At 43.3% G+C, this 14,587-nt stretch overlaps 1 protein-coding gene across 13 annotated transcripts in view; it reads left to right on the top strand.

The window, feature by feature from the left end:
• MAST2 (microtubule associated serine/threonine kinase 2) overlaps positions 1–11,231 on the top strand; it is a 194,870-nt gene extending 183,639 nt beyond the window's left edge. For all 13 annotated transcript variants that reach the window (XM_085308114.1, XM_085308109.1, XM_085308112.1 and 10 more), the window contains 7 exons: positions 88–392; positions 3,064–3,279; positions 4,936–5,162; positions 6,655–6,777; positions 7,870–8,006; positions 8,239–8,426; positions 9,085–11,231. In XM_085308114.1, coding sequence (XP_085164240.1) covers positions 88–392; positions 3,064–3,279; positions 4,936–5,162; positions 6,655–6,777; positions 7,870–8,006; positions 8,239–8,426; positions 9,085–11,138 — 3,250 coding nt within the window. In that variant the 3' untranslated portion in view covers positions 11,139–11,231. The remainder of the gene's footprint in view (positions 1–87; positions 393–3,063; positions 3,280–4,935; positions 5,163–6,654; positions 6,778–7,869; positions 8,007–8,238; positions 8,427–9,084) is intronic.
• The last annotated feature ends 3,356 nt before the right edge of the window (positions 11,232–14,587 follow it).

Below are 14,587 nucleotides of genomic sequence, written 5' to 3'. Positions count from 1 at the left end.
GCTTTTGTTCCATATCTACTGTTCACCCTTTGAAGTTTGTTATTCCTGCAACGTAACCGAGAGCCTCCGTCTTGTTTTTTCTCCTAGACTGCGGAAGCGCCTGTCTATGTCTGAATCCTCGCACACGGAGAGCGACTCCAGCCCGCCCTTGACGGTGCGCCGGCGCTGCTCGGGGCTCCTCGACATGCCCCGCTTCGCCATCTCGGCCGAGGAGGAGGGCAGCGCGCTCAAGCGGCCGCAGTCGGAGGGGATGCTGCTGTGCGCCGGGCAGGCCCGCGAGGGGCTGCCCCTGCCCATCCCGGAGCAGCCCCTGGAGCAAGAGCCGCAGCTGGAGGGCGACGCGGGACTCGCAACCCCCTCCGCGGCTGCCAGYGGCGCCGCCGCGCTGACGGGTACGTGTGCGGCGCGGCGGCGCGGTCCTGAAGGGAGATGTTAGTTTTGCAGATACGAATTGTGTAGCAATACTGACTTGGATTGTCAGGGGCTGTGATTGTCTCATGAGAACTGGTATTTTAGTATGGTTTTGTGGCTCTGCTTGCCTTTAAAGTAACACCAGTGGTTTAATCTCTTCAAAATTGCATCTTTTATTGCAATCCTGTCATTTCAAATTGATTAAGGTCTTCTCATGCTTGAGACCTATTTACACTTAATAGGATCTGTGCCTACCTGAGGCAGAATTTTTTAAGCAGTAATCAGAGCAGGTCACTTAGCTGAGGCTGGAGAATAAGGATGTTTAACTCTTGAACCAAAAAGCACTTCCCGTGATTTATTTTTTTCCTCTGAAAAGCTTCGTTTGGACTAAAGGCTTGAAATTTGCTGAGGGGAGTGGCTTTTGTGGCAGGGACATGCTGTTTACTGCCTCAGCCAAATATACCTGAATTTGGCCAAGTTAAAAGTTGAAAAACATGCAGCTTGCATAGATTTAGTAGAGTTATCTTAGAACCAGTGTTTGGATTCTCAGACAGCTTTGCCTCTCCTGAGGCCCTTCTGCAGCCCTGGTCTGAGCAGCACCTTCACCCACGACGGCAGCCCTGGCCTGCTGCTGCCCGAGGCTGAGCTCTGGGTGCTGGGCAATTGAATTAAGGCAAGAGGGGAGGAAGACAGACTTGGAGCAGTAGGTGATACGGGTGAAATGGTGTCATCTGGTCAGAGACAGCTGGAGCAAGGGAAAAGGCTGGACCTGAAAGCTGTTATTTGAGAAGGAAGGCATACTGATGGGGAGAACTAGAGTGCAGTGTTGAGGAATAAGGGCTAACTGGGTAAGAAAGGAGATTATGGATGTATAATCCGTGCATTATGGAGATTATGGACAAAAGGGATACCGAACAGAGTTGGAGTCGCAGTGAGGCTGGACAGGAACACAATGAAGGGCACTGAGCATGGTGATGGTGGATTGACTGCAGTAGTGGAAAGGCCTTAGAGTAAGTTTGCATCCAAGCCTGGAGTGAAACCCAAGGTTCCCAGCTCTCATTATCCCTCTTCTGCAATCCCATCTGAGTGCAATTTGCTCACAAATTGTCCCATTACCCTTTATGGCTGGTTCTCTCAGAAGATGAGAGCCTGGTATTGCAATCACTTAATCCATTAACTCGTGTGGAGAGGTGTAGGTATGATGGAAGTGACTTACCATACCGTAAGATGACACAAGTCATGGCAAAGCATAGGATAAAAGTCTTAGAGCTTCTCAATTTCATACAGAAAGCCTAGAAACATGCAAATAACAATTACAGGAACGTTCTTAGTACAAATTTGAGCATCTGAAAGTTGTGATAGACAAAAATGAAGCTTCTTAGGGCAGCCTGCACCCTTGTGCATTAGAACAGACTTAAATTCCGTGCTCCTCAGATCTTCCAGTGCTTCGGTCAGTGCCTGGGATTCAAGGATACCATTGCTTCAGTGCATCCCCTGCCTGCAAAGTAAAGTCAGAGGCAGGGGATTGCAGGCAAAAGAATTTCATTCCTGTCACTGCCTTGGAGTGCTCCTCTAATGCGTAATTCAGCCTTTTCACATGCAGCCTCCAATTCTGAGTTCCTCATTGTCTGGGAGCTTAATCTGAAAGTCTGTGGCTGTTAAATGTTGAACTGGCATCTGGTACTGCAGTGTATGGGAATGGTGCTCTGAATTTTTATTTCCATGGTACTTCCTGCTTTTAGTATGCAGAGCAGTGGTGCCCACTTAAACAGCAGTGATCAATGTTTTATTCTGTCCTCTTTGTTCAAAAGGTGGCCCTTAGGCTTTATTTATTGCTTGCTGTTCCAAATTTGCTTTTGAAGACAGAATGATTAATTTTGCTCATGGACTTGCTGCGTTGTTCACCAGTTGCATTCCTGAGCACCTTGCAAGTTCCAATTAATGCGTTTTCACAGCGCCCCTTTAAGATATCAGCTGGGGAACTGAGGAACAGAGCTTGAGGACACCCCTTTCCTCCTGAACCTGCTAATGCTGCATGCCCAGTCTGAGAAACTTGGCCTGGTTTTACAGTTTACTTTGCATTTTACATATAATTACAGAAGGTTAAGTAATTCAAGATTGAATTGTGAATAGTGCACAGAAGTGGACAAATTAGGGTTGTCACTGAAATCCAGATTTTTGCTTTCCCTTACTTTAGTATCTTACTGTTCTCATAAAATGGAGTTTTTATGTGCAAGTACAGTAAAACCTTGTTCTTCTATTACAAATGGGTTTTAACTTTAAGATTGACGATTCTTGCTGGTTGTAAAAATGGAGCACTTGCCGTAAACTTGTTTCCATCTATAAGCAATCCTATCGAAATGGCTTGCTTAGGTGCAGAACTGCACCATAGATTTAGGATTCATGCAACTCTTCTACTGAGCAATGTGATTTCATTAGCAAACTTTTCCAACAGAATAGAAGCTGCTAATTTTCTATGTTCAGAATAATACCATTTCTGTAAATAAGAATTCAAGCCCTGGGGTTTTTTCTTAGGAAAATTTACTCTTGGACTTCATGTAAACATGACTTTGATTTAATGTATTTTGCCTGTAGGGGAATAGACTGTTAGGAATTCCCTGTGGTTCTAATCTGTTTTAATTTAAACTGTAGCTGGGAGCACTGCAGATTTCTCTGATCCACGCGCTCGCAGTAATAGCAATGAAGGCCCAGACTTTACCACTCCAAAAGCCATCAGCGATTTGGCAGTGCGGCGGGCACGACACAGGTTGCTCTCTGGGGAATCAGGGGAGAAACGTACCTCGAGACCTGTCAATAAAGTGATTAAATCAGCATCCGCTACTGCCTTGTCTCTCCTGATTCCCTCAGGTAAGAAATGCCTTGAGTTAGGCATTGTGAGACTCTGCAAGCACCGAACAAAAGATCTGCGGATAGGTCCTCCCCTTTCCGCGCTCCCAGACTACCGCTGCATCCCAACTTTTACAGTTGTGAATATTTACTGCTTGCTAGGGTAACAAATACTGCTTCATCAAAGACGAGGAGTATTTGTGCTGGGGGGGGGGCTCTGTCTGCAGCTTCTGCAAATGGCAACTGGCCCTTACTGTTTTGGGGAGTAGTTTTTTGTTTAATTTGGCTCCTGGAGCATAAGCTGGTCCCTAGGCAGTGGTGCAGCAAGGAGGGATGTGGACCTGGAGCGATTTTAACCCTCAAGGTGCTATTTTGTCACATGCAAACAGCTAACAGCTGTGTTGTTTGGGAGCTGCATGCATCCGGTGCGTTTGTGCGCTCGGAAGTTATGGAAACTTGGTTAAATGCTATTGAGCTTTCGAGATTTCAATAGTGTAAGTAACTCGCTAAGTAAGTTAATGCCTAATAACTTACGCTGTTGTGCAGCTCTGTCTCTAAGTAGAGACAAACCTTGACAATTCCTAATGCTGGATGTTAACTTCTAGCAAACAGCCCAGTCAGGCAGAGCTGTGAGAGACCGGTTCAGGAGGAGGCTCTCCCTACCAGGGACTTGTCCCTCTTCCCAGGGAAAGGATGATGTACATCTCATTTCRTATGGTCTGGGCGGTGGTTGCTTTTTGAACTAAAAAATCCCTCCTGAAAATCTCTAAAATGGTATTTAATCACCCAGCAATGGTTCTTCCAGAGCTCCTCTCATCTGCCGGGTAAATATATGCTGGGTGATTCAGCAGGTGTTTCTTAATGGATTTAGTATTTCTTTTTACAGCTGCATTTARTACTGCTACTGTTTGGGGTTGTTCTACTGATGTTGACCAGCTTCACTTCAAAATGAGAGTTTTGTGTTTGTTTTGTGTTTCCTTTATATGTGGATATTGTTACGTTAGCAAGCAGAGTGAGATATTTTAGCCAGTAGCCCAGCTGAGTCACCGCCACATAAGTGAGAACTGAGATCCCTGGGAAATGCACCCTAAAATACACTTGTGATGTTGTTAGAAGCTGCAGTGTTCCTGCATTAGMTGCTGTTCTAGGGTTAAATATTTTGCCCCTGTGAATTTAAAACATTACCAAAATTACCTAGATGTAGTTGTTGTCTGATTGCTTCCCTTTTTTTTTTCCCGATACTAACTGGCTTTGACTTATCTCAGCACAAACATGCCGCTTGCATCAAGATCTAGAAAGTATCTGAGCTTTTGGAGAGGGATAGTATTTCATAACCTTTAAATGGAGTATTCCAAGATTGTGCCTAGACCAAATATTTATGATGGGTTATAAATCCCTGAAACAGAAGTAAACACTGTAACCCAACCATAATTCTAGATGAGCAGAGCTGCTTTATTAAATACGTATTACCAAACGTGCTTTTTGGAAACTCCACTGATTTTTTGTATTTGTAGCATGGATTAGCTAAATCTGCAGGAAAAGCCCTGCTCTGGTGAAGACCACCAGCTCTTAAGGGCATTGGGAGAGATGATTTCCTAGCTATTCTCTAACAAGAATTTTATCTCTTTTGGAGGCCTTGTTTCCTAATTTTTGCACACCTTTGTGTCATCGCTGTAGATCACCACACGTGTTCCCCATTGGCTAGTCCAATGTCACCTCATTCTCTATCCTCAAACCCATCTTCGAGGGACTCCTCACCCAGCCGCGACTTTTCTCCTGCTATCGCAAACCTGAAACCACCAATCATCATCCATCGGGCTGGAAAGAAATATGGTTTCACTCTCCGTGCCATTCGCGTCTATATGGGTGACAGTGATATCTACACTGTGCATCACATGGTCTGGGTATGTCTCTGCTTTTCTCAAAAGAGTCCCCTTGGGTCCAGAAATGCTCTCTGCTATGACTGGGGGATCTAGCTTTATAAACTGTTTTGCCACCCTGTTTCCACTGTCTTTGTTTGGACCCACAGTTATCTTTTTGGGGTGGGGAAAACCCTTAAAGAATTAATAACAGCATTTTGGGTTTAAGTCTAGCAGTTTTCAAGCCCCTCACAGAATCACAGCAACTTTTCTTCTTTCTTTCTTCCCTGGTTACATGAATCCACCTCCTTTCTCCTGTAGCTCATATTTTAAAGCATGTTTCTTTGTACATCCCTCTTTGTTTCTGTTGGGGTTGTTGCATGAGGGTCACTTACAGCTAATTTTTTCAGACCTGTGTTAGCAATGACAATTTGCTTCAGATCAGTTCAGCCTGCCAGGGTTTTCAGAGCAGATGCTTGGAATTGATTACAAGCCTTCAAGCGTCATGCTGCTGTGCTGATTGCCCAGGGAATTAGCTCTTGGTTCAGCTGTGTGCTATTTCATAAGGTCTGGTTTCCATGTCTATATCTCTTCCTTAACATAAATCATGGTACTTGATCTCTGTGTTGTTTGGTAACGTATATGACTTCTAGGAATGATCCTCTCCCTGAAGCAACATTATGTGCAGTTAGAGAGAAGGGAGCCAGGGTAAAGGTGGTTCATTCTTTTCCATGTATCTCTGTGTTCATTAGGTAATTTGGACTTCATATGTGTTGATCATCATTTAACACCCATTTGTGCATACAAAAATAATCTGCAGCTGCATTTCTTCCCTTGTTCTTCTCTGCTGTCCTTGGAAAATGCCAAATTTATCAAGATACTAATTTGTGACTTTTTCTGKCTGGAGGGAGATCTGAAGTATTCTCAAGCATAACTATCGCCTCACTTGAAAGGAAACTTGCCTTTCTACACAGTGATGGGGGAGAGGCAGCATTGTCGGGGGGAAAGATCCTATGTTGTGTAGGTTAATAAGGGAGGAAAGATGGGAAAACTCCGTTTGGAATTAGATGCAATATAGGCAACCTAAACACTTAGCATGGAGTCTTCTTTAAAAGCCTTTTGGCCTTCTCAGATACTAATATTTGTGTGTTAAGCTGTTGGATTTGGAATAGCAAAAGACTTGAACAAGATTGAATACTTACCTGGAAATTAAGAGTATCCAGTTAGGATTTCTGGATGATGAAAATTTTTGGAAGAGTGTTAAGACTCCTGGTTTGGGAGGAGCTGGTTTTTCGATCAGCTTAACCACCCTGGGTGTCTGCCTTGGATCAGGAGATGACTGCCAGGGAGCTGGGGGGGCAGAGGAAGAGCACAGAGCCGTGCATTTGGCTGGGCCAGTCAACGGTTTCTTCTACCACCTGTGAAGCAGCCGATGCTGGCCACAGCACGAGCCGAGCCGAACGGGCTGCGAGTCCGATCTGGCCAGCAGCCTTGTACGTTCCTCTTCTCAAACTGGTTGTTCCCTTCTCGTTGCCAGCACGTGGAGGAAGGCGGTCCGGCTAACGAAGCAGGCCTGCGTGAAGGGGATCTGATAACCCATGTCAACGGGGAGCCTGTCCATGGACTGGTGCACACGGAAGTGGTGGAGCTGATCCTGAAGGTAGGCACTCAGCCCTGTGTGGTTTTGGAAAATAGGTAATATGCAAAATATGAAACAGCTTGTTTAAAACTCTGTAGCTATTTAATTTCCATTGTCTGAAATACAAAGCAAGCACATGGCACCTGGCCTTTGCTGTAGCGTGATCTCTTTATCTGCAAAATTGTCTGCATGTAGTTTAAGCTGAATTCCAACATTTTCTGTGAGAAATAAGGGCCCGCCAGATGCATAGTTAGCAGCATCAGCAAGAAAGGTTAATAAGTTTTAAGTATACCTTTCCTCAAGCATCTCTTTAAGAAACAAATACCTTCAAAATTTTCCAAATTACTTTTTTTTTTTTTTTTTTGGCTTTAGGCTGTGTGCTAATGTTATTAGCTCTTAATACTGCTTTCTCAAGGATTATTCCCGGTGGTATTTAAAAGCAGCTTTGTAATGGTAGGTCTTAAAATTATCCAGTTAAATGACTTGCATTTTGATACCTCCTCTAAGCTGAATTCATTTATGTAAATAAAACCTGAAGTTTTAGACAGTTCCAAGAAGTCTTTGGGATTGCAAATAGAGGAGCAATTTTTTTTTTCTGAGTTGAGTGAGACAAGCCATGCTCTGTGGCGCAGATTCATCTTGACAGATGCCTGATACGCTCACATCTGCCATCAGTCAGAGCACTGGAAATAGCGAGTGGGATTGGTGACAGAATATCACTTTGTTCAAGTTTCCAAACAGAAGATGCCTGATGGTATCATTTAATAGTATTTATTCAGCGTCTAGCACCACTGCATTTTGAGGCTATGTAAGTATTGAATGGAGGCAGTCAGGAAGTCAATGGGAGAGGTCAGATGCCCTGTTCTCTCTGCTCTGGGAAGCTTCACCCACCAGCTGGGATCTGATTTAATCATTTGTGAAAGCCTAACTAAAGAGGGCTCTCTCTCAGCTCCTCCTTAATAAATGATAGGTGGAGATGCCAAGAGGGAAATGGAGTTTGACATAGGATTACAAAATGGCAGTCAGTGATAAACTAGCTGTCTACCTGCTTAGCCTGCAGATCTGCTTCAAAAAGCCACATTTTAAGCAATGTCCGCTTGTTGTTTGTGACAGAGTGGAAATAAAGTGTCCATCTCGACCACGCCATTTGAGAACACGTCGATCAAAGTTGGGCCAGCTCGAAAGGCCAGCTACAAATCCAAGATGGCTCGTAGGAACAAGAAAAGCAAAACTAAAGATGGTCAGGAAAGGTTAGTGTTGATATTTCCCTGTGAAAATTAGGTGGTAACCGAGATAATGTAACAAGGATTTTGTCAAAGCAATTTGCAGATGATGTCTGCCAGCAGGCACATTCTTTGATTTTTCTTTTTTCTTTTTGTTTTCTTTTGTTCCTTGACTGTGCTATTAAATTGACTGAAATATGCTGATAAATATAAATAAGTCATTTGGGCTTGTAAACATCTTTTAAATGCTTTTCCACAGTAAGAAGAAGAGTTCTTTGTTCAGGAAGATCACCAAACAAGCATCACTGCTTCACACCAGCCGCAGCTTATCTTCTCTGAACCGCTCGCTCTCTTCTGGAGAAAGTGTGCCTGGTTCCCCAACTCACAACCTGTCTCCTCGGTCACCTACACAGAGTTACAGATCCACCCCCGAGTCTGTACACTCAGGTAAAAAAAAAAAAAAAAAAAAAAAAAAAGTGAGGGGGACAAGATTTGGAGAAAATTTTAATGTTTACTTATTGATTCACTTTTGAAATAAAATATACAGCAACAGGCATGAATCTGGTTTTGAAGTAAAATGACAACTGCTGCATAGGCTACCTTAAGGATGGATGTGTTGTCATTCATTTATTCTTGAAAAAAAAATCCCTGCATCCTGTTAAGAGTGCAAGTGCTGAACTACGTTATCCTTTTGCTTTGATGCAAATGTGTGTTGTAAGCTGCAATGTTTTTATAGCAGTTTGACACATTTTCTGTATTAGTTCTGAAAAAAGGAATCAAAACACTATGGAAAAGTCATATTTGAAAATTAGATTAGCTGACAGAATAAAGGAATTTGCATTCTGAGAAGAGCATTGAAACACATGGTTTGTCTGCTTGGAGCTTTTATAGAGGAAATGTTCTGGTAGCAGAATGTTTCTGTGTTCTGGTGTTGTGACAATGATGTGAATGTTCGGTGGAAGCCGTAGAATATTACCTCATAATGTTGCTGCAGTGGTTAATACCGCATGGCATTTTGTGTTGCTTTCGCCTGTCTTATTTTCAATAACTTGTTTTAATAGTCAATATGTAATAATCTTTTTGATCTTTTTTTTTCTTTTTTAAGTTGGTGGCAATTCTTCCCAGAGCAGCTCTCCCAGTTCCAGTGTCCCCARTTCTCCAGCCAGCTCTGGACACATCCGACCCAGTTCTCTGCATGGACTGGCACCAAAGCTTCAAAGGCAGTATAGATCTCCAAGGCGTAAATCTGCAGGAAATATCCCTCTGTCACCACTTGCTCACACTCCATCACCAACACCACAGTCTACATCCCCACAACGCTCCCCTTCTCCTTTACCAGGGCATTCCGTTGGCAGCTCCAGTATTATTCAATCATTTCCAGTAAAACTGCACTCCTCTCCACCACTGGTAAGACAAATTTCTCGACCCAAAAGTGCTGAGCCCCCTAGGTCTCCTTTGCTGAAAAGAGTCCAGTCGGCAGAGAAACTGGCTGCCTCGCTGTCATCTTCTGAGAAGAAGCTGGCTTCCTCGCGAAAGCATAGCTTGGATATCTCTCATTCTGAATTTAAGAAGGAAATGCTACAGAGGGATCCTAGTCTCCAGAGCTTACAAGAATCTGCAAATGAAACAACAAGTGGAAAGCTTGGACTAGCGGAAAAGGGGATGTTGCAGAAGCCAGGCTCCAGGAAGCTGGGTGCTATTCGACAAGACAGAGTGGAGAGGAGAGAGTCTCTGCAAAAGCAGGAGGCCATAAGAGAAGTAGATTCCTCAGAAGATGAAACAGATGATGGTTCAGAGGATAGTCAAGATGGAAGAAGACTGGACAAGCCACCTGACAGTGGAGACCAAGGCTCTGATTCTTTTAAYGAGGATAAGTTTTCCTCTAAATTAGAAAGCAAAGATAGTATTGAAGATGATGCCTTTCTGCCGGAAGATCCAAAAGGTACAGATTTGCAGAAAGTAGATAATCAGCAAGCCAAGGCTGTTTCAGAGCTGCTGCARACTAGTGTGCACCCTTGCCCATCAGAGACCCTCCCAAGAACTTCTCCAGAAAAATTAGCTAACTCAGAAAAGCCATTCCTAAGATCAGAAAYAACTGCAAAGGAACATAAATTGCCAGAAAACAAAACTTTTGAGTATTTTAGTCAAGAAAGCAAGTCTTGTGAAGCAGTCAAAGACTTAGGGAAAACTACTAGTACTCCAAAAACAATAGATCACACAGAACATGTACAGTGCCCATCCATGAAACCTCTTAAACTTGAACAAGGTGACTCTTCAGGGGCCTCCTTTGGTAAGCTGGACCTGAAAGACTCTCTGCTACCAGAAATCAGTCAGAAAAAACATGACTCTAAACCTCTGCTAGCTCTTTCTCCGTGTTGCACGGCAAGCGTAAGCGTTATGCTCTCAACGAGCCATGGGAATGGCAGTGCCGAGGGTCGCAAAGAGACACTGCATCCTGTAGAGCACAGCAGCACCTTTCTGTGTCCTGCAGGCAGAAGTGAAACATCTCCTAAAAGTCCTAGTTCTGAAAAACAGCCCAGCCTGTCCCAGACAGAGAGTGTTTCAGCTACTAGCAAAATGAGCCAGGGCAGCGCCCCAGGTACCRTGTCCTCCCCACTTCTTGTCTCTGTGTCCCAGCTAGTACCGTTAGCGCAAAGCATTTTGGGCCCCCTGAAGCTCGGTGTGACTGGTTCTGGCGAGCCGGAAAAAAGGAAGGATTCCCCCCATTTGAGTGCCTCCTGTAAAGAGGAGAGGGATTCAAAACAAAAAAAGCAGGAAACTTTACAAGCAGGACCATGTCAAGAGAGAGCCAAACCTCCTAGCACCGGCAGCCTGACCACAAGGAGCGGATCCTGCACGGAGTCATTGCAYGCAGCGAAGCTGTGGGAGGCGACGTGTCCCACGGGGGCAAAAAAGGAGCCAACTCTTTGCAGTTCGAGATCATCTGAAGCTTTGGGAAGCAGCTGCAAAAGCACTCCTTCGAAGGAGCTATTGCATGCTCTGGGACAGCCTCTTTTGGGGGCCTCTCCTCTGCCAGATGGCAGTACAAGGCCCTGTAAAGATGGGACTCTCACGCAAGGAAAAAGCAAAGAGGTTGGAAGTCAATTAAAAGTACAAGACTTTCCTCTGTCACACGATGGTGCTGTGAAGAAAACATAGCAGCATCCCTGGTACACATGGACTGGAGCGTTCCGCATTCGAAATAGAGACTGCATGTTTGAATTTTGTAATATACACTAATATAAAACAGAACTTGTGTACATCTATTTTTGGGAGGGTTTTTCATACTGTTTTTTGTGTTTTTTCATCCTTGCTATTCTATTTTTGTACACAGTAATGCTTGCCATTTGAGGTCTCTTTAGAACAGGGTATCTTTAAAGCAGGGCTTAAGAAACAGTTTGCTCATTTTTCCCTTCCTGCCCTTTTATTTCTTCCTGAGTTTAGGGCCTCTTGTACTCTTCTCTCCAATTCTGCGTTGATTTCAGATCCCAAAAATTCTGAGTGCAAAAAAGGCAGCTTACTTTAAAATCTTTRCTTTTCAACCTTCTCTTTCAAATGTCATTGAAATTCACAAATTTCAAGTATTTGCTTYGAATATACAGGCCAATTTTCTTTGACAAGGAGGGCAAAATACTTTTTTGTCCATGAGTTATTCTGGAAATACGAGTCCTCTTCACTGCAACTAAGGCCTCTCTGTCACTGTATGCATTTACAGTCTTGCATACTGCTTTGAGTGCCTCGCCTCCATATCCTGAGGCTAGGGTGGAGGGATCAGACAGAGGGATGTTCCTGTCTTCTCTTTAAACCAATTACGAATATCTTTTCAATGGAGTTATCAGAAAGAAAAACCTCCAATTTGTAAACTTTTTTTTTTTTTTCCTCCAGGGGGATTGATTGTTTTTACTTATCCTTTATGGGACACAAGGTAACTCTTCTCCCTGTGTTTTTAAAATTTTAATGATATTTTATCTTCCCTTCTCTGGCTTCAATTTGTAACTTGCCCTGCCTCAGAATAAATGACCCCCAGGAAAGGAGTACCATGTAGGTTGTTTTAAAGTAGGGAAATTTATAGTCATGTGTTCTTCAATATAGCTAGGGCAAAGTTACCTCAAAGGTAAATGAGCTTTGGAGACTTTTCCTTCCTTTGGTGAGTCTAAATAGATAGGGATTTTAAGGTGTTCCTTAATAGTTTTGAATTAGGGCTTGGAAAACTCACTGAGTTTTCCTAATCTGCCTGTTAAATAATAATAATAATAATAATAATAATAATAATAATAATAATAAATCCTATGAGGAGTTCTGACTCCTTGAGTTCTGTGGACAAGCTGCAAGCAGACTTCAAATCACATGTGATATTTCAGGATTTCAGCTTTTGACAGCTAGGTCATTTCCACTGCTGAGGATAATAATAATAATAATAAATCCTATGAGGAGTTCTGACTCCTTGAGTTCTGTGGACAAGCTGCAAGCAGACTTCAAATCACATGTGATATTTCAGGATTTCAGCTTTTGACAGCTAGGTCATTTCCACTGCTGAGGTCACTTGGTTCCTTTAAAAATTACTATTCGCTCGTAGGTTTAGACATTGCTTTGCTTTAAGTGTGACTGGCTCTGGATAACAGTGTTCTTTGAGGATTAGATCAATAATAATACACCAGTAAATGTGTTGAGTGGTGATATCTATAGCACTGTAAGCYGTTTCTTCATCCAACTAAAGGTTACTGTCGATGAACACTCCCATGATTTTTCCCAGATCTTGTTCAGCTTTTATTCTAGTCTTGTCTGAGTATATCTTCCTGTGGATCACCCTCGATATCTGTGTCCTGCTCACTGGCTTACTCTGTTTAGAAGCAAAATGACTGTGCAATAGTATCTCAAGGCTAAAAACTACATCTGTYGGCCTGGTTTCATTATACTGCTGCCTTTTCCGTTGTCTCAGCCTCTTTGAAACTTGAAGTTTTGATTCACTTTCTCTTAATGTTAAYATGGTTTCTATATAGGAACGTATTTTCTCCATCTCTCAATTTGATTTCAATGCAATCCACAGATCACAAAAAATATCTGTAATCTTGCCCTGTTTCCCTTCTGTGTMACCATTTTTTTCTAATCTCTGTCTGATTTTTGGCTGCTTGGATTTCATTTCTGGACCAAGTTTTGATTTGTTTTGAGCTCTTCTTTACCATGTTTAAACTAGTGTTTACTCTGTGTGTCTGTGTGAACATGTATGGTGGTTTTAATACACTAGCAAAAGCCTCAAAGCTCCCAGATAACGTGTAAATAAATCTTGCTGTGACAGTATTGAGAGCAGGGCTGCTGGACTGTCTCTTTGCTCTTTCTGCTGGAATTYGTAGGCTATTCGTATACACTCGGCAATTATAAGCCACAGTATTTCCACCACCATGTCAGAGTCCTGGGTATCTCCAACGTTTCAAAGGACTCTTACTGATGAGGATCATTCTGTGCTGATTTTGGAGCAGTAGCAAGTAAGGAACAGATTTGGCAGGATCTGATACTTGATCTGGCTGGTTTTCTCCCTGGTGGGTTGATCTACTAAAAAATTGCTGAGAAACAAGCTCTGATTGGCGGTACAGCATAAAATAAAATTCACAGGAATAATGAAAAACGGGTTCAGCATCATGATTCCGTGGTAATTTTGAACAGGAGCCTCAGGTTTAGAGAGCACCTAGCCTTGGCCAGAGGTACCCCATGGAAGTCTGTATAAAATAAGTAGCAAGTCCAGGGYTGCATGAGGATGTGGTTCAACCTTGCTCTTCCCTTGGTGGTGAATCTTCTGCATGTCCCCATCTCTTTCTCTAGCGTGGAGATACAGCTTATTCTGTGTGTGTGCTCTCGGAGCATCTCTGAGGGGATCTGGGCTTTAAAAAGGTAAAAGGAAAGCAAACCACTGCTCCTAAAAGGGAGCTTTTTAGCCYGGGTCGTTCTGAGCATTCAGCTCAGCTCATTAGTTGAACAAGCTTAAATATGGGAGCAAGGAGTTCCTGGGGCTGCTTAAAGCAGATGGGATAYGAGGGGGCAGCGGAGCAGAGTGATGTTTCGTGTATCCATCCTCTCTGATACGTGAGTTTTCCAGTTTAGAAGGAAATGAAAATGCTGTCTGTATTTTTCTACATGTGTATTAAGTCCTCTTCCAGGGCACTATAAATGAGGGGAAGGAGGACCAAACCCACTTTTTTCCACGATACGCAGTGCTCTAGCGCTTCTGAACGCATTTTCAGCATGGTACCTAAGGGTTCTGGCAGCGCTAGCCCAGGAAAGGGGTTTACGTTATGTCTGTGCCAGGGCCGCTGGGCTCGCAGATACCTGTTGTGGGATGTGCAGGCTGGGATGTGACTGAAGGTATCGGCTGCATTGGCTGCTGAGTCCCTCTCTTTGCAGCCAGTAGTTCCAGTGGGGAATTTCAGTGTTATCTTTATTTTTTAATTTTATTTTTGTATTTTTTTTTAAGTTGAGTGAAGAACCTTGGTACAGCACAGCTTTTGCCTGAATTGGCCAAAGAAGAGGTGAGATACATGTTTAGTCACCTCCTTTGTAGCTACGGTACAGACAGTGGCCAGTGCAATTGAAGAAACCCGTCTTTTTGGAAGCCA

The sequence above is a fragment of the Rhea americana genome, unplaced genomic scaffold (genome assembly GCF_003343005.1).
Source record: "Rhea americana isolate MKP2758 unplaced genomic scaffold, rheAme1 scaffold_27, whole genome shotgun sequence".
Taxonomy (NCBI): Eukaryota; Metazoa; Chordata; class Aves; order Rheiformes; family Rheidae; genus Rhea; species Rhea americana.
The sequence above is the reverse complement of the archived record's forward strand: the minus strand, read 5'-3'. Positions and strand labels throughout refer to the sequence as shown.